The sequence below is a fragment of the Bos taurus genome, chromosome 2 (assembly GCF_002263795.3).
Source record: "Bos taurus isolate L1 Dominette 01449 registration number 42190680 breed Hereford chromosome 2, ARS-UCD2.0, whole genome shotgun sequence".
Classification (NCBI taxonomy): Eukaryota; Metazoa; Chordata; class Mammalia; order Artiodactyla; family Bovidae; genus Bos; species Bos taurus.
In genome coordinates, this window is record NC_037329.1 from 115,517,888 (window position 1) to 115,537,927 (window position 20,040).

At 41.3% G+C, this 20,040-nt stretch overlaps 1 protein-coding gene across 1 annotated transcript; it reads right to left on the reverse strand.

The window, feature by feature from the left end:
- Positions 1-1,427: 1,427 nt before the first annotated feature.
- On the reverse strand, positions 1,428-12,350 carry TM4SF20 (transmembrane 4 L six family member 20). Its single transcript, NM_001076981.1, is given in 4 exon segments — positions 1,428-1,926; positions 3,562-3,713; positions 5,659-5,724; positions 12,114-12,350. Coding segments are annotated over 4 exon segments (693 nt in total). The 5' UTR covers positions 12,297-12,350; the 3' UTR covers positions 1,428-1,634.
- Between the last annotated feature and the right edge of the window lie 7,690 nt (positions 12,351-20,040).

Here is a 20,040-nt window from a genome sequence, read left to right on the forward strand (position 1 = left end):
CCCACTTTCCATTAGGCTATTAGGGAAAGCCTCTTAGAACAAGTAACTTGGTACACTGCAACATGGGATGAGATGTGATAACAGTGGTTTTGGTACCTGCTGATTTTTGTTGAAATCATGCACTCTGGGAGCTTTCTCAAGTAGGAGATATTTAATGGTAAATAGGTGTTTATAGGAGCATAGGGAGAAGATCTTTATACAGTAAATTGGTTCAGAAAAAAATGCCTGTAAGCGCTTGATGTCATTGATTGGGGGATGCAGGCAGCTATAGGAATTGTATATTATTTCTAGAATCTTAAGCCCAGTGAATATAATATATAAATAATTGAAATAAAAATGCAGGCATGATCATAATTCATAAAATGGTAGATTTTAAGTTTTGTCTATAACATTTTAATATGGCCAATACACTGTTTCGTTATCCTGTCTTTTGAACTTGGCATATGTATAAGCCAGATTGTGAAAGACTTGATTTTCCCCCATAAATATGCATTTCTGAGAAATAAAGACATTTTCCTGCATAACCATAAAACCATCATCAGGCATAAAAAACAAACAATAAGTCCTTAATAATACCTAAACCAGTCCTTGTACACGTTCCCCCACTTACCCTGCCAAGGTCCAACCAAATGACATAGTCCATTTGGTTGAATCATACCTGTCTCTTTGGTCTCTTAATCTAGAATAGTTCCCTCAACCCATCCAACTTTTTGTTTTCTTTCTTGTACTACATTTTCTTGTTGAAAACAGTTGACTGTTATGTGCTGTCCCACCTTTTGAATTTGTCTGAATTTGTCTGAATATGTCCTCTTTTCTTGGATTTCCTGTATGAGGTCTGAAAACTTGATTATATTCAGATGACCTTTCACACTTGAACAGCTTGGAGGGTTAGGGGCACCAACTTTCTACACAATCAAATGTTAGAAGTGTTAGCTGCTCAGTGGTGTCTGACTCTTTGTGACCCCATGAACTGTAGCCTTCCAGGCTCCTTTGACCATGGGATTTTCCAGGCAAGAAAATGTGGCTGGCCCTCCATATAATATGCCTGTTTTTTCCATATCCTTGGTTTGACTGTATCCAGGGCTCTTGTACCCACAAATTCAACCAACAGCACCGAAAATCATGTGGTACTCTGGTATTTACTGTTGGGAAAAATCTGCTTCGTAAGTGGACCTGTAGAGTTGAAACCTGAGTTGTTCAACGGTCAATTGTATGTATTTATCTTTTTTAATTATAAAGAAATAAAAAAAAAGAAAAATCACATACTTTGACTTCTATTATAACTTCTGTCCTGCTTACTCTCCCTCGTTTTCTCCACATATGGGAATATAGTTAGAAAATCCAAATAATACACAAGTACAGAAAGACACAAAATAACCAGAAAGCTTCTCTCCACTTTTCTCCAAAGTCAATGACTGATATTTTTCTTTCCATATGAGAATTTGCATTTACTAGCATGCTTAAATGTGATTTGTTTTTTAATTATATCAAAGTTGACTTTAAAAACAACCTTTGTGCTAAACTAACTCATCCACAGCTTTCTAGGTAATGTTCTATTATTGAGCTTCTAAAAGCATGTCTTTTAAATGTTCTCAAATGATTTGAACTAGTATTTCCGTTTTATTGTTACTAAACTACACGATTTGGCTTCTTCGCTTAGAGACTCCTCCACACAGACAGCCAAAGAAGCCGATGATTATCTGACTGAGTCCAAACAGAATCTCGAGAATGCCCACAAGCAGTAGACCTAAAAATACTGAGAAATGGATAATCCTGTGTTGGTTTTCTATAGAATTGAAGTGCAAGTTGTATACTCTCCAGTTATTGGCTGTTGTGTTGGTGATGGAGGGATTATTGGAATCCGTATGAGGAACACAAGAGTCTTCGAAGAACCACTGCAGATCAAAGGATTCTTTATAATTGGCACTGAAAAAAAAGGAAAGAAATGATTTAAAAAAATATTCAGAAATACCACTGATCATCTTGAGAATGCAGCATGACCTCCAGAAAAGGACATGTCCAGTAAAACAGATACTGCTTTTAAAATATCGTGCCCCCCAACAAAAAAGAAAATACTGTGCCAAGAAACTAGCTAGGATCAGGGTTCCAGAGGATGTACCCTTGTATGCTTAACAGCTGTAAAAGTTTGTTCATTATGTACTCATCAACAAGCATTTCTAGGGATTCCCTGGTGTCTCAGTGGTAAAGAAACTGCCTGCCAGTTCAGGGGACACAGGTTCGATCCCTGGTCCTGGAAGATCCCACATGCTGCAGAGCAACTAAGCCGAAAACTCAGGCACAGCTGCTGAGCCTGTGAGCCCTAGTGCCCGTGCTCTGCAACAATAGCCCCCACTTGCTGCAACTAGAGAAAAGCCCAAGCAGCAGCACAGCCATAAATAAGGAAAGTGAAAGTGGTGGGTTCCTTCTCCAGGGGATCTTCCCTGACCAGGGGCCCAACCCAAGTCTCCCGCATTGGCAGGCAGATTCTTTACCACTGAGCCACCCAGAGGGAAGCCCTCTGATTTCTTATTCCAACTCTATTAGTAAAGTGAGTTTCTTTGCATTTTGATTCACAACTGTGGTATGCAAATTTTGAGAGACTTTTATTTTTTAACCATTCAAGATAAGGAAAAAGGGGAGCAGGTTTTTTTTACCACAAAAGTGAATTCTAGTTGTTTTTCATACTGAACAATATATAACTAACAAATGAGATTGTTATTTTCTTTCAGTTTTACCAGTTGTGCCTAGATTAAGGCACAGAACCATTTCCATGTAACTTTTCAGCATTACTTGCTACTCCATGACTTAAACTTTTGACTCATCCCCGTGCCTATAGTGTAATTTATATTATGTTTGCATGATTCCACTGGCTGCTGCTTTGTTTCTTTTTTAGGGCTTAATGGTAAGCCTCTATTTTATTTACTTACTTTGTTTTTGTTCAGATTTTCAAATAATATATGCTTAGGTTTTACAAGTATAATTGGGCTCCCTCATGGCTCAGACAGTAAAGAATCTACCTGTAATGCAAGAGACCTGGGTTTGATCCCTTGTTCAGGAAGATCCCCTGGAGTTGGAAATGGCAACCCATTCCAGTATTCTTGCCTGGAAAACTCCATGGACAGAGGAACCTGGCGGTCTACAGTCCATGGGGTCTCAGAGTCAGACATGACTGAGTGACTAACACTTTCAGCCATTTCGCTACAAGTTTACTTTGATCAGAAGTAGTGCTTCTTTCACTCCCTGAGGGCATCCTTCATTACCATTCTTCAAGGATGAAAGTTTCTGGTGCACATTTTCAGAAATTTTTTATATACATGCACATATGCTGCTGTAGATTTTTGGAAGACAAGGATAATCCATCTAAGTCTGCTCCTTTTAGCCAAGACCATACCCAAAGCATTCTGAATGCAGTGATTCCTCCATTTCTCTGAGGTTGCACCAGCTCGGATTACTGTACTAAATCCCTAAGACTGTCCATGAAAGAAACATGGCACCAGGTCAGCACCACAGTCTTCTAACCTAATTAGCTGCAGCTGTGTAAGGAAGCAAACAGTTACTCACGTTAAGTTTTTAAGGGAAAATTCACAACTGGAAGTTGTGTTGCTTTGAGAGTTGCAAATGAGAGGGCCCTCCGCGAGAGCCTGGATGGACACCAGCAGGCAATACGCAGCTCCAATGACTGTGATGGCGTTCAGAAGTGATGAAAGAAACATCTGAAAAATAAAGTAGGCACGTTTGCACACTTTATTACACGAGCGTAGTCTGTTGCAAGTTTCAGCAGCATATGTGGTCTTTATCATCCACCGCTGCCATTGTCCAGCTACCTTACAGACCTCGATCTTAGGATCTAGGAGTGATTAGGTGGGACTTATGCAAGAACGCAGAGGGCAAGGTCCCTGCCATTCCATTAGACTCTTCAAAAGATCGTTGGTCTTGGACTTCCCTGGTGGTCCTGTGCTTAGGAATTTGCCTACCAATATAGGGGATACAAGTTTGATCTCTGGTCTGGGAAGATCCCACGTGCCACAGGGCTACTAAGCCTGTGCACCACTACTGACCCCATATGCCTAGAGCCCACGCTCTGCAACGAGAAGTGCACATGCTGTAGCTAGAGAAAGCCCGCAGAAGCAGCAAAGACCCATTGCAGCCACAACTAAAAATAAATGATCATTGCCATTGTTTCTGAAAAACCTGAACCTGTATGCTCTACCTGAACCTTGTCCATTTCAGTGGACCACTGCAATGTGTCAGGACCAGAGAGAGACTATAAATAACCAGCAAAGTAACTATAATGCTAGATAAATACCAAATGTCAGAAAAGGTATTTTTAAAAATTAATTTTCTAATTTATGGTTATAAATATGACACTTTTAAACAGTGGCTCTTATCCCTGGGAGCATATTAGGATCACTTAAGGTGCTTTTGAAAAATATTGATACAGAATCTTAGGGAGGGCCACAAGCCATGGGTATTTTTAACATTTTCCCTAGGTGGTCCTAATGTTCCCATCAAGCTGAGAATCATTGCTTTAAAACCTTAGACTCAGCCAGGAATATTTACTGTGATTTCTGGTTTATTGATCTGCTTGCTTCCTTAAAGAATTGTGAGAGGAGTCCTCAGAGTTACTGTGTAACCATTTTCACGGCATAAAGACTAGGAATTTTGGAATCTGGTGGTGGTGGTGTGGATACAAATCTACCTGCTAATGGTGCAACGCTGGCAGTTATTTGCTTTCTCTGAGGATTAATTTCTCAGTCAACAAAACAGAAATCATAAAATACCGATTTTCAGAAAAATAAGATGATGTGCTTGAAAATGTTCTGAGTACAGTGAGAGACTGGAAAAGGAAGTCGCAACCCACTCCAGTATTCTTGCCTGGAGAATCCCTTGGACAGAGGAGCCTGGCAGGCTGTAGTCCATGGGGTTGCAAAGAGTCATACATGACTGAGCAACTAACACATACACAGTGAGAGAAGGTTAGTAAATATTAATTTTCTTTACTTTTCAAACTTTCTTTTTTTTTTTTGCTGCACCAAATGGCATGTGGGTTCTTAGTTCCCTGACCAGGCCAGGGATCGAACCTGAGCCCCCTGCATTGGAGGTGTGAGAGTCTTAACCACTGGACCACTAGGGAAGTCCTCCTTTACTTTTGACTTAGTTACAGTCTTAAACAATCTTATACATACCAAAATGTTTGGGGGGAAAAATGTGATGTTCTCTTTTAACTTAACTGCATAAGGACAATTAATATTATGATCCTAGTAAACCAGTCTTTCACGTGCATGAGAAAACTGAGAGTACTTTTCCCTAGGTATTTTATACACATCACAAAAATAATGAGTACTTGAGTATTATGAAACTGATTACAGCTCTGAGAGTGACTTATAAATCTTTCTTTGAAAACCTCTAGACTGAAACTGAAGATTGAGGAAAGGTCCAAAAGCTGGCTCCAAAAATAAAGTTTTACGAGAAAGCAGAAAGTCAAACTTCAGTCTCAGTATTATTGTATAAATCCTCCTAAATAGCACGTGTCTAGGACCAGTCCCGCCACTGGAGCCACACAGTTGATGAAGTTGATGCTGACGCCTCGGCGACCTTGCTGAGGTGCCAGGAACTGCTTCTGCCCTTCTGCTCCCAGACCAGCTGCACTGTGCTCACCCCGGTTTTGTTGTTGCAGCACGCTCTTTTCCTCGCTGCCAAGGACATCGTTGTTGCTGGAATCGCCTAGAAAGTACATCAACAGGAACGATGAATATGATTACTTCCCAGCAGATGATAAAGCAGTAATCTTCACCTTCTACTTACCAGCAGTTGTGGGAAGCCAAGGCTTAAGAGAACAAGAAGGAAGTGTGGCAGTGTCCTTTATCTTGTGATCGCCATTTGGACCATAAAGATTACAAGGGAGGGCAAAGGATAGGGGATTTCAGGATAGCAGTTTCAGACTTTCCCGTCTACATTTTAACACTACTCTGAGTCACCATGAGAGAGACTTGGACTTTAAATACAGTGAGTTATTTATCAATTATTTTGAAAGGAATGCTTCTGAAAGAGTTGGTTGCATCATCCAAAATTCACTTTTTAAAAAAAAACTATAATCTGCAAGCACTTACCCAATTTCCCTAAAATGGTGTGAGTTAATCCAGCAAGTGTTCAGAAAGGAAATTGATGGTTTTGTCTGCCTGGAAGTTGGGAACTAACAATTCTATCATCACCCTTCTCCCACTCCCAGGGGCACCACCAGCTCCCTCATTCCCCAAACTTGTGATTTGAGGATTATTTTTAGCTCTACATTCTCCTTTCCACTCCTGTGTCCATGGTATGAAACGGTTTCACTTCACGTTGATGTTTAGAAATCTTGTATTACATTCAGTGTCAAATACATACTGCTGGTGAAAGCTCTAAGGAATGATGTCACATTCTCAGGAGTTAAGTTCAAATGTTTACTAATAACTAGTCAGCAGCTGGGGTTTCCCTGATGACTCAGCAGTAAAGAATCCTCCTGCGATGCCGGAGACATAGGATATGCAAGTTTGATCCCTGAGTCAGGAAGATCCCCTGGAGGAGGACATGACAACCCACTCCAGTATTCTTGCCTGGAGAATCCCATGGACAGAGGAGCCTTGGTGGACTGCAGTCCATGGGGTTGCAAAGAGTTGGACACAACTAAAGCAACTGAGCAGGTACTCAGGCAGTCAGCAGGTATGACTAGAAATTCTTCCTGGAAGAAGTTTTATATCGTTGAAGGGAGGGATGTTGATTACTTCCTTCCACTTAAGAAATTTTAGCCACAGGGTTTTTGGTTTTGTTTCTGTTTTTTTTTTTTTTTTTTTTTTTGCTGTCTCAGCACAGCTGCCCTTGGGTAGTTCTCTGTCCTCCCACTCTTTTCTTTGTAACATTTTGTTGAGTTCTAACAGCATAACAGGCACTGTTATAGCTATTGTATGTGTTTTAGTTTATTTGCAACCTTATAAAATTCCTATGAGGTTGATGCTAGCTATCCCCATTTTACTGGGCCAGAAAACTGAAGCCCAGAAAGCTTGAGTAACTTGCCTGAGAAAGGGGGTGGGGGCGGTCAAAGCTGGCCACTAGGGTTCCAGAGCCCAGACTCTTAACCACCCTTCCAACCACACTGGCCAATTCTTAACAATTCTCTTTTCCTTCACAGAGCTTATTCATTCTCTTCCCTACCACCACCATCACCTCCCTCAGTCATCTCAATGTCCTACTAATTGCTCCTTCCCCCCAATCTATCTTTCCAATACAATGTCTACCTTTATCCTTTCAGAGCACATCTAAGATTGAATACCTTGGTTTAGTCACTAAGTTGTGTCCGACTCTTGGGACCCCATGGACTGGGAATCTACCAGGCTCCTCTGTCCATGGGATTTTCCAGGCAAGAATACTGGAGTGGGTTGCCATTTCCTTCTCCAAGAGAACAGGCAGCTTTCCTACCTTACAAGGCAGCTTTCCTGACAAACTTCACCCTTCTCTGACCATGAACTGACTCCGAAAACACTTTGTATTTTTATCAAGATTTGCTTACAGACTGCCTTGAACACCAGCATCCTTATGATTCAGAGGGCACATGTATGTATGTTAGCCTAGACCCTCAATTGCTTGAGAGCCCAGAAGAAAAGAGGAAAGAAATTTATGCACCCAAATAGGTGCCAGGGTTCACGGGCTACACGTCTTATGTTGTACCTGTAAGTGATACTGCCTTCTGAGCTTAAGGAACAAATTGTTTGTAGGCAAACAATGGCCTACAACCTCTTTTTTGTAAAGTTTTATGAAAACACAGACATACCCGTTCACTTACTTAACTTTTCATGCTGGTTTGGTGCACGAGCAGGAGAGGTGAATAGTTGTGAGGGAGACTGGCTGGCTGCCAGAACCTAAAATATTCACTACCTGGCTTTTCACAGAGGGAAAAAAAAAAAGCTAACCCCGATTTAGAAAATTAATTAATCTGTTAAAGTCGGAGCAACATTAAATTATAATTTAGATGGATAAGTCATTCCATGTTCCTTATTGATACAAATTAAACTCTGCTAAATTTCTTGAAGATTAACTTATTTCAGAGATGCTGAGATACATTCATAGTTCCCTTCTCTTACAAAGGGGTTTTATAAATAATAGCTTTTCATATATGAATCCTCACCTGGTAGACTTCTGGCATGTTGACACATCTTTGTTACATTATTACCGGCAATTTGATAACTCATTGTATTTCAACGATTTTGCCCATTCAGAACTTTGGAGATTAGAGGGATTCTTTATAGGATGGACATTAAAATGTGCACGTGTGTGTGTGTGTGTATGACTGAATTATAAATCTTCCAGATTGTCTCCTACAAAAATACGTAATCTGGAGAATACTCTTTCTCTTCAATTCCTAAGCACATTCGAACGTATCAGAGTTTTTGTGAGACTATTTTTCTTGATATTTTTCTTTTGTTTTTATAAAGAAAAGAAGTAGCATTGTTCACTTTTCATTACAGAAGCTCATATTTTCATCCAGTTTTAGAAATAAGGCATAGGATTTTTTTTTTTCTTTTCTTTTAGTCGTGTCCAACTCTTTGCGATGGCATAGGATTTTATAAATGAAGTCCAGAATAGCTTTAGACCATTACAGCTCTGTTAGAATGCAGATTTCTGGGACTCCTCAAAGTACTTGAATATGAAAGTAACACAAGACCATGGCTCACTATAAATATAAAAGCTGTATTTTGAAAATTCTTATTAAACAGTATTTTCTAATTTGTTTAACGTTCGTTTCTACTCTAAGACTTTAATAATTGATTATTACATAGTAAGTGAACTCAATAAGTAATCATGATTAAGATTAGGCTTATAATTAACCTATAAAATAAAACAGTCTTTCTATTTTTTAGAGGAAATATTTCAAGGAAACATTTCAAGTTGTTTTTTTGGTACTTGGGAAAAGAATGTGTATTGATTTTCCATTTAGTAGATAATAAGTGAAGATAATAATATTTGAATACTCTTAGTCATGGTTTCAAAGATGAAAAGATTCGTTTCTGTTTTGGGTAAATCATAAAGCCATAAAATAACTATTTTATGAAGTGATCGATGATGAATTCCATACTTTTTATTATTAACGACTCCCTGCAAAGTTCCCTGTTTTTGAAACTAGTTTAAAATGCTGCAGATTAGAACTGGATTTCAAGAACTACGACAAAAGTGCTTATTAATGGAGTGATTTCTTCTTCATTAACTTTTCTGTGTATATACAAGTATATTGAGAGTTCAATATTTTTAACTAAGTCAGTATTTAGATTGATGTAAAGGACACAATTTCCTTTGAAAAAGATATTCTTCCACATTCTATACATGGCTGAGGATCAAGAAAATAGCCTTTCTATCATCCACCTATTTGTTTGTGATCCTAGTCCAGAGTTTGAATCTCTGTCAATAAAATGTCTATTGAATGCTTCAGAGAGTTGTTGATGCTGTGAAGATGTTGCATCATACTGAGTAATAGCAAGAACCTGGTGTGATAGCAATACATTGTTAGTATTTATTGAGGGTGATAAAGGAAACTTTATCTGGAAAGAAAGTCTAGATTCTCTGAAACAGTTTCATACTTATGTAATCTTTCTATGCTTTGGTTTCCTGGTTACTTGAGTTTATGGGTTAAGTTGTAGATTTTGTCTTTCCCTTTGTCAGCCTGAGACAGGTGATGAGGATTATGGTGCTAATACTGATGGGAAACAGGTTTGGAGTCTGATAAATCTGGAATTGGGTTTCACGCCTACTGTGCGACCTTATTAACATTCTTAACCTTCTCTTGGTCTGTTAAAATACGAATGTTAATAACTACTCAACCGGATTTTTATAGAGTTTAAATAAGATAGTGTAATGTATGAAGTCAGTGGTGTCTGTTTCATATATAATGACCCAACAGCAAGGAGATCGAACCTGTCAATCCTAAAGGAAATCAACCCTGAATATTCGTTGGAAAGACTGATGCTGAAGCTGAACCTCCAATACTTTGGCCACCTGATGTGAAGAGCTGACTCATTAGAAAAGACCCTGATGCTGGGAAAAATTGGAGGCGGGAGGAGAAGGGGACAACAGAGGACGAGATGGTTGGATGGCATCACCAACTCAATGGACATGAGTTTAAGCAAGTTCCGGGAGATGGCGAAGGACAGGGAAGCCTGGCGTGCTGCAGTCCAGGGGGTCGCAAAGAGTCAGACACGGCTGAGGGACTGAACAACAACAACAACAACAAAGATTGTTTTCGTGTAAGTCAGGGAATAAGACTAAGAACAGTAACCGATCATCATTATAACACAAATGCACATCCAAACAAGGGAGCTTTTCTCTAGCATTCATGAGACCACCCTTAAGTAGGCCCTCAATGGTATAACAAAAATGAGCCTCTTGAATGCTGAATTTTCCAACTTTAGTTACATTCCCACTTTTACTGATGTGGAAACAAAATCACAGGATAAATGATTTGCTAGTAGTAATATATTGGGGACTCAACCAGAACTGAGATATTCTGCCAGGTCTGAAAACAGGATTTGTTGCCACACCATGGGTCACACCTAACCCACCTACACCAGGATTCTCAGGAAAAGGCATATAAATCTGCATGTATTAAAAGTGCCTGGGGTGACTTATGGCCAGGTACGTTGGGCAGTTCTGCCTTACACTGCTCGGCTACAGACTTCAACAAAGATAGACCTATTAATAATTGTCAAACTTTAAACAAGCACCATGATGTTTGGGTTGTAAGTAAGATCTAAGTCAAAAAAGTCCCTGAGGTTAGAGAGAGCCAGGGTTTCAAGTCTCAAACCTCTTAGGTCAACTCCCCTAGGGGCAGGCAGTGTCATATTCATGCCTCACAATTTTCATCCAGTAGGTTCACTGGGCTTGAAATGACCCTCCCCCTTCCTACTGAGCTCTTCCTGCTCCTGTTGTATTCACTGGGTGTACCTGGAGACTGGGATGGCAAAAGAAAGCTGAGGCAATGAATTCAAAAAGTCTTTACCACTACCTCTGAAGCTTGGGAAAGCAGACTTATATACGAAGAAGTATTGAAATGGAGCAGCCTCCTATGATCCTTGCCCCTCAGGTCCTCAGCCTGCCTTTTGCCTGTGGAAAAACTTTAGCCAAAGAATTAACTTAATCAGAGAAGTGGGAAAATGCAGAAACAAAGGAAAACAGTGAAAGGAAACCAAATGAGAACACTGTAGTCATTAAACGGGCTTCCCTGGTGGCTCAGATGGGAAAGAATCTGCCTGCAATACAGGAGACCCTGGTTTGATCCCTGGGTCAGGAAGATCCCCTGGAGAAGAGAATGGCTGCCCACTCCAGCATTCTTGCCTAGAGAATTCCATGGACATTTTAATTCCTTCTCAAGTGCTATAGGTAATATTCTGAGCTGTATTCTGTGAGCTGCCTTATAGATACTAAAATCCCCACCAGGTGGAAAAAGTTAACTACATGGCAACCAGAATGTAGCCATGATATGAACTGCCACAATTCTGAGAACCAGCCTCAAGAAAATTGGAACAAACTGAAACTGAAGATTAATTGTACCTAAAACAATCGAGATGACCCTGGTCAGACCACCAGTGACCAATTTCAAGACGGCCATCAGAGCTGACTGTACTGTTGTTGCATGTAGCCGCCTCCCTCTGTCTATAAAAGCTCTTGCCCACTGATTGTTAGTTTGGGGGAGTTGGATTTTGGAGGCATCCCCCCCTACCCACCCCCACACACACAGTCAATTGCCGGCATCCAAAATAAAGAAAAATTTCCTTTCCACCAGCCTGAACTCTAATGGCTTTTGAGCAGTGAGCTGCCAGACCTGGATTTGGTAACAGTATGATACATAATAATCCAACCAACTTTTATCAATGTATTATTATGTTTTGGCCCAAGCTCCCTAGCCTATACCACAGTTCATTTAAATTGCCATTCTTTACTGATGCCAATACAAGTTAATACCATACTCATTTCCCTGCAGTATATCCTAAGCCAAGACATAGCTCACTGCAAGGCTGCAAGGTTGTTTTTAGGTCATCTTCAATATAATAGGTAGGCGTTTCCCCAAACCGAGTCAAATAAATTTCACTCACCATCACACCTGCTCCAATAATTCCAGGGAACCACCATTCAAAGCAGGAGATGGGGTTTTCAAAAAATTGGTCTTCATCCACAAAGTTTAAAATTAGAGGTATTGCGTTGAGAGTTACTCCCAACAGAAGCAGAACCAGCAGGCTGAATCCATTGCAGGATGTCCATCCTTCGCAGCAGGTCATGATCACCCCCTGGTTTAGGAGAAATCCTGTCTGGGTGGCTGTTTGTCTGGCACTGTTTTACCTTTTGTTCTGTGCCTTCTAGATAAAGCTCGGCACTTATAAAAAAAATGACAGAAAGCAGTTCAGAGTCCAATAGGGCAGGACATTATTATGAGTATTACAGGAAGTAAGGACGATTTTATATTATGATGGGGTGGAGGAGGATAGGTGGAAAAAAATCTATAAGTGCTACTAGATAAATTTATGCATGAAAATAGGCAACAAAAATTTGTTTTAAGATACGCTCTTTAATACATTTTACATTTTACTAGTATGCCATATAAAAAGTAAAATTCGGTTCAGTTCAGTTGCTCAGTCGTGTCTGACTCTTTGCGACCCCATGAATTGCAGCATGCCAGGCCTCCCTGTCCATCACCAACTCTCGGAGTTCACTCAGACTCACGCCCATCGAGTCAGTGATGCCATCCAGCCATCTCATCCTCTGTCATCCCCTTCTCCTCCTGACCCCAATCCCTCCCAGCATCAGAGTCTTTTCCAAAGAGTCAGCCCTTCGCATGAGGTGGCCAAAGTACTGGAGTTTCAGCTTTAGCATCATTCCTTCCAAAGAAATCCCAGGGCTGATCTCCTTCAGAATAGACTGGTTGGATCTCCTTGCAGTCCAAGGGACTCTCAAGAGGCTTCTCCAACACCACAGTTCAAAAGCATCAATTCTTTGGCACTCAGCTTTCTTCACAGTCCAACTCTCACATCCATACATGACCACAGGAAAAACCATAGCCTTGACTAGACGAACCTTTGTTGGCAAAGTAATGTCTCTGCTTTTCAATATGCTATCTAGGTTGGTCATAACTTTCCTTCCAAGGAGTAAGCATCTTTTAATTTCATGGCTGCAGTCACCATCTGCAGTGATTTTGGAGCCCAGAAAAATAAAGTCTGACACTGTTTCCACTGTCTCCCCATCTATTTCCCATGAAGTGATGGGACCGGATGCCATGATCTTCGTTTTCTGAATGTTGAGCTTTAAGCCCACTTTTTCACTCTCCTCTTTCACTTTCATCAAGAGGCTTTTTAGTTCCTCTTCACTTTCTGCCATAAGGGTGGTGTCATCTGCATATCTGAGGTTATGGATATTTCTCCTGGTAATCTTGATTCCAGCTTGTGTTTCTTCCAGTCCAGCATTTCTCATAATGTACTCTGCATATAAGTTAAATAAGCAGGGTGACAATATACAGCCTTGACGTACTCCTTTTCCTATTTCCTATTTTTTTTTTCCTCCTTAGGAAAAGGAGGGGAAAAAAAGTAAAATTAGGAATATCCAATTAATATAACCTGTTTTTTCTTGTATTGACATTGATATCATAGTTGATATTAATAAGTTGATAAGCTTACCCTGCTTATTTAACTTATGGCTATCTGGGGAGGCCTTACAAATAGCTGTGAAAAGAAGAGAAGTGAAAAACAAAGGAGAAAGGAAAGATATAAACATCTGAATGCAGAGTTCCAAAGAATAGCAAGAAGAGATAAGAAAGCCTTCTTCAGCAATCAATGCAAAGAAATAGGGGAAAACAACAGAATGGGAAAGACTAGGGATCTCTTCAAGAAAATCAGAGATACCAAAGGAACATTTCATGCAAAGATGAGCTTGATAAAGGACAGAAATGGTATGGACCTAACAGAAGCAGAAGATATTAAGAAGAGATGGCAAGAATACACAGAAGAACTGTACAAAAAAGATCTTCACGACCCAGATAATCACGATGGTGTGGTCACTGACCTAGAGCCAGACATCCTGGAATGTGAAGTCCAGTGGGCCTTAGAAAGCATCACTATGAACAAAGCTAGTGGAGGTGATAGAATTCCAGTTGAGCTATTCCAAATCCTGAAGGATGATGCTGTGAAAGTGCTGCACTCAATATGCCAGCAAATTTGGAAAACTCAGCAGTGGCCACAGGACTGGAAAAGGTCAAAGAATGCCAAAGAATGCTCAAACTACCGCACAATTGCACTCATCTCACACGCTAGTAAAGTAATGCTCAAAATTCTCCAAGCCAGGCTTCAGCAATATGTGAACCATGAACTTCCTGATGTTCAAGCTGGTTTTAGAAAAGGCAGAGGAACCAGAGATCAAATTGCCAACATCCGCTGGATCATGGAAAAAGCAAGAGAGTTCCAGAAAAACATCTATTTCTGCTTTATTGACTATGCCAAAGCCTTTGACTGTGTGGATCACAATAAACTGTGGAAAATTCTGAAAGAGATGGGAATACCAGACCACCTGATCTGCCTCTTGAGAAATTTGTATGCAGGTCAGGAAGCAACAGTTAGAACTGGACATGGAACAACAGACTGGTTCCAAATAGGAAAAGGAGTTCGTCAAGGCTGTATATTGTCACCCTGTTTATTTAACTTCTATGCAGAGTACATCATGAGAAACGCTGGACTGGAAGAAGCACAAGCTGGAATCAAGATTGCTGGGAGAAATATCAATAACCTCAGATATGCAGATGACACCACCCTTATGGTAGAAAGTGAAGGGGAACTAAAAAGCCTCTTGATGAAAGTGAAAGAGGAGAGTGAAAAAGTTGGCTTAAAGCTCAACATTCAGAAAACGAAGATCATGGCATCCGGTCCCACCACTTCATGGGAAATAGATGGGGAAACAGTGGAAACAGTGTCAGACTTTATTTTTGGGGGCTCCAAATCACTGCAGATGGTGACTGCAGCCATGAAATTAAAAGACACTTACTCCTTGGAAGGAAAGTTATGACCAACCTAGATAGCATATTGAAAAGCAGAGACATTACTTTGCCAACAAAGGTCCATCTAGTCAAGGCTATGGTTTTTCCTGTGGTCATGTATGGATGTGAGAGTTGGACTGTAAAGAAGGCTGAGCACCGAAGAATTGATGCTTTTGAACTGTGGTGTTGGAGAAGACTCTTGAGAGTCCCTTGGACTGCAAGGAGATCCAACTAGTCTATTCTGAAGGAGATCAGCCCTGGGATTTCTTTGGAAGGAATGATGCTAAAGCTGAAACTCCAGTACTTTGGCCACCTCATGCGAAGGGCTGACTCTTTGGAAAAGACTCTGATGCTGGGAGGGATTGGGGGCAGGAGGAGAAGGGGATGACAGAGGCTGAGATGGCTGGATGGGATCACTGACTCGATGGACGTGAGTCTGAGTGAACTCCGGGAGTTGGTGATGGACAGGGAGGCCTGGCATGCTGCGATTCATGGGGTCGCAAAGAGTCAGACACAACTGAGCGACTGATCTGATCTGATCAACTATGAAAGTTCCTTATTTTGAAGTTGTTCAACAAAAAAAAATGAATATATATAAGATTGGGAGAAAAAAAACTTTCTCCGCTGCAAACATTCTTAATTAGTCGAAATGTTAGGGTTCAGTTTCAGGCTGTATGCTCATACACACAAAACAGGCTTTCTACTTCTTAATCTCTACCCTGTGAAGACTGACTGCGGGTCCTGTCTTTGTTTCCTGAGATGCTGCTATATTCTTTTTTTTTAATTTATTTTTTAATTGAAGGATAGTTGCTGTACAGAATTTTATTGTTTTCTGTCTAACTTCATCATGAAGCAACCACAGGTATACATATATCCCCTCCCTTTTGAACCTCCCTCCCATCTTCCTCCCTATCCCACCTCTCTAGGTTGATGCAGAGCCCCTGTTTGAGTTTCCTGAGAAACTCAATTCCCATTGGCTGTCATCTAATTCCCATTGGCTATCTATTCTTATAATAAATTTTCTCTTTGTTAATACTTTAACTGGGGTTCCTTTTTTTTTTTTTTTTCCTTTGTTTCAAACAAAAGCTGGAAGTTACTAACACCAAGAAAAGTATACAGGTAACTTGTCACATGCCATACTAAAACAGCAAAAGAAGGTCAGAAAAAAAGGAAGGATTCTAACAAGATGGGCAAAGAATTAGGATTCCTCTAGGCTTTGGAAGATGGCTAGAATTTGACACAAAAAGATGGTCAGAATAATATTTTGTGTATCAGAGTCAGTTGCAGAAAACCCAAATTCTTCTAGCTATATTAAGCTGGAGGAAGTGTAACTGAGGGATTCCCTAGTGGCTCAGACGGTAAAGTGTTTGCCTGAAATTCGGGAGACCTGGGTTCGATCCCTGGGTTGGGAAGATCCCCTGGAGAAGGAAATGGCAATCCACTCCAGTACCCTTGCCTAGAAAATTCCATGGATGGAGGAGCCTGGTGGGCTCCAGTCCATGGGGTCGCAAAGAGTCGGACATGACTGAGCAACTTCACTTTCGCTTGGTGTAACTGGGGATCCGTGTGTACAGAACTGCTGGGAGGTCTGGAGGGGCAGGCTCCAGCATGGCCTCCAGGAATGCCTCCCAGGACGTGACTGCCAAGGGAGAGCTTCCGCCTCTGCAGCCCTCAGAAAGGCAGGGAAATTGAGAAACCACCTCTGTGAGCGTCAGACTCAAGCATGCACCACAACAGTCACAGTCCAGGGAGCCACAGCCATTGCTGCTGCCCCTGCCCCTCCACACACACAGGAGTGGTAACAAGACCCCGAAACACTGAACTTGACTTCTGCTGTCGCTGCAACTGCTTCTTAACACTGTGACAGTACAGAAAGCTCAAAACCTCCTCCCGCACCCATCTTCCTTCAGAGCCACAGACGGAAGTAGCTGAAAGAGGGCCTCCGCCTCCTTGCTGTCTTCCAGTGCATGCTAAGTCACTTCTGTCGTGTCTGACCCTGTGTGACCCTATTGACCGTAGCCCGCCAGGCTCCTCTGTCCATGGGATTCTCCAGTCTAGAACACTGGAGTGGGATCCTTCTCCAGGGGATCTTTCGAACTCAAGGATCGAACCCGCATCTCTTACATCTCCTGCACTGGTAGATGAGTTCTTAACCACTAGCACCATCTGGGAAACCCTGCCATCTTCCATATTGTTATCAAAAGTGAGGTCTGGCTGCTTGCTGCTCAAAAGCTAATAAAGAAGCAAACCAGGGGAAAGGAAAGTTTGCTTTATTTCAGATGCCAGCAACCAAAGAGAAGACAGACTCCAGTCCAAAGTCTGACTCCCCCGCTGTCCCCCACCACTGACAATCATGGTACAAGAGCTTTTATAGGCTGAGGGAGGGGGCTACATGCAAAAACAGCACAGTCAGCTCTGACTGTCATCTTGAAATTGGTGATCTGACCAGCATCATCTTGATTGTTTTAAACACAGTTAATCTTCAGTTCCAGGGTTGGTTTGTTCTCATTTCCTTGAGACCACTTGTCAGAATTGTGGCAGTTTACGTCATGGCTACAGTCTGGTCTTCATATAGTTAACTTCTCCACCTGGGGTTTCAGTATCTATAAGACAGCTCACAGGACATGCCTCAGAATATTATCTATAGCTCTTGAAGAGGAACTAAAGGTCCTTGTCTTTCCTTAATGACCAAGCTATCGTTTGGTCTCCTTTGATTGTTTTCCTTTGTTTCTGCATTTTCTCCTTCTCTGATTAAACTTATTCTTTGGTCAAAGTTTTTCTGCAGACAAAAAGCAGGGTAACGACACGGAAGAGGAGGCAAGGACAATAGGATCTTCCTCTGTTTCAGTAGAGCACAAGGATTGATCTAATCACTGCAACATCCAGACCTTAGAGGTAGAGTATTCTGGAAAATGTAGTGTTTAATCCTCACAATCTCTACTGTACAGAAATGTATACTAGAATGACATTGACATGGACATTGAGCAAGATAATTCACCACAGTGATTTCATTTAAATGCTATGGAAGGAAAACTTTCTCTAGAGTATGGAGTATTACCATTACTATGTATCATTTAAGTGATTTCGATCATGTTTCTGTTTCTTCCATGGCTTGGATGTCTAGGGTGTCTATAGATATGCTTACACGTCTAGGCTGACATGTAACATTCCAAATGAGAACACCCTTAAGAATATTAGGAAAATGTGTTTCTTCAAGACAGAAGAGAGTTAACGTATGAGAGAGCATGGAGTCATGGTCAAGTCATGTTTGTGCCATTAGTGAAAATAAGAGGTAATGCAAAAGCACGTTGTTCTGCTCTTTCCCCCAACCCGAAGCTTCCCCTCCTAGTCCCATGCACACTGTGGACCTAGGGGCAGTAAGGATCATAGTCAAACACCAGAGACCACATTTCCTAAAATTCTCTAGCTTTTACCATCTTCTGCCCACCCGCATATCCGCTCCAGTGTTCTTGCCTGGAGAATCCCAGGGATGCGGGAGCCTGGTGGGCTGCTGTCTATAGGGTCGCACAGAGTCGGACACGACTGAAGTGACTTAGCAGCAGCAGCAGCCCACCCACATGAAAGGTTATGTGATCTTAAGCAGCTCCAACCATGCTCTGAGTACGCCTCACAGTACTCTGGGTAGCTACGCCAGGAGGAATTCATGCAATATTGAATGGGTATTAAACACCCACCCATGTTCTGTCAGGCATCCTCTTCTGAACACACTGCAGTCAAACCAGCTGAGGGTTTTATTAGAACTTGGGCTTTATACACAGTTATGGCTAACTGTCCATCAACATTCATGTTTTTACCTTTCATAAGACAGTGGTTGAGAACTGTCTGGGAACTATAGTTCCCAGTTTCCCATGCATCTGGGTTGGGCCATGTGACTTATTTTAACCAATGAGAAGTCACTTTCAATCTAAGACACTTACAAAGTGACGGACATTATCTATTTTCTTCTTTTCCATCCATAGTTGCAGACAAGTAAGCTGCCTTGGAAGTCATGTGCTGAAAATATCAGCTTTCATTAACCTAAATCTCTACGAGTTAGAGGCCCCATGCCCTTCCCTTTCTGTCCATCTAGAACTGTTCAAGAAAGTTGACATCGACAAGCAATAAATGTTTATTGCATTGTCATCTTATAATGTGTCAGTGTTAGAGTAGCTAGCATTACCCCCAGGAAACCCAGTGTACCCCTTGTCTTTGACCTTATAACCTTCCTAACCTTTGCAACATGTTGCCAAACATCAACTATGTCACTCCCGCCTCTCTGAAAAAGTGACATCAAAACAAGACAGTGAAATACCATATTTTCCTAGAGTTTTATTCATAAATTATATTCAGGAAGATTAGGGAACATTAGAAACTGTAAGAAATGTACAGTATATAACAAATATAAGGAAGCTGTGCTTAGTCATGTCTGACTCTTTTGTGACCCACATAGGCTATAACCCTCCAGGCGCCTCTGTCCCATGGGATTTCCCAGGTGAGAATATTGGAATGGGTTGCCATTTCTGCTTCCTGGGGATCTTTCTAAACCAGGAATTGAACCTACATCTCCTGCGTCTCCTGCATTGCAGGTGGATTTTTTACTGCTGAGCCACTGGGGAAGCCCATAAAGTAGGAATGCTGCTGCTGCTAAGTCACTTCAGTCGTGTCCAACTCTGTGTGACCCCATAGATGGCAGCCCACCAGGCTCCACCATCTCTGGGTTTCTCCAGGCAAGAACACTGGAGTGGGTTGCCATTTCCTTCTCCAATGCATGAAAGTGAAAAGTGAAAGGAAAGTCGCTCAGTCATGTCTGACTCTTCGCGACCCCATGGACTGCAGCCTACCAGGCTCCTCCGTCCATGGGATTTTCCAGGCAAAAGTACTGGAGTGGGGTGCCATCGCCTTCTCCAAAAGTAGGAATACAAGTGGAGAAATCCCAGAAACAGAAAAGTAAATGTTTCAAAAGAATGAAATATCTTTAAGAGTATTATGTCATTCCACTGAGCTCA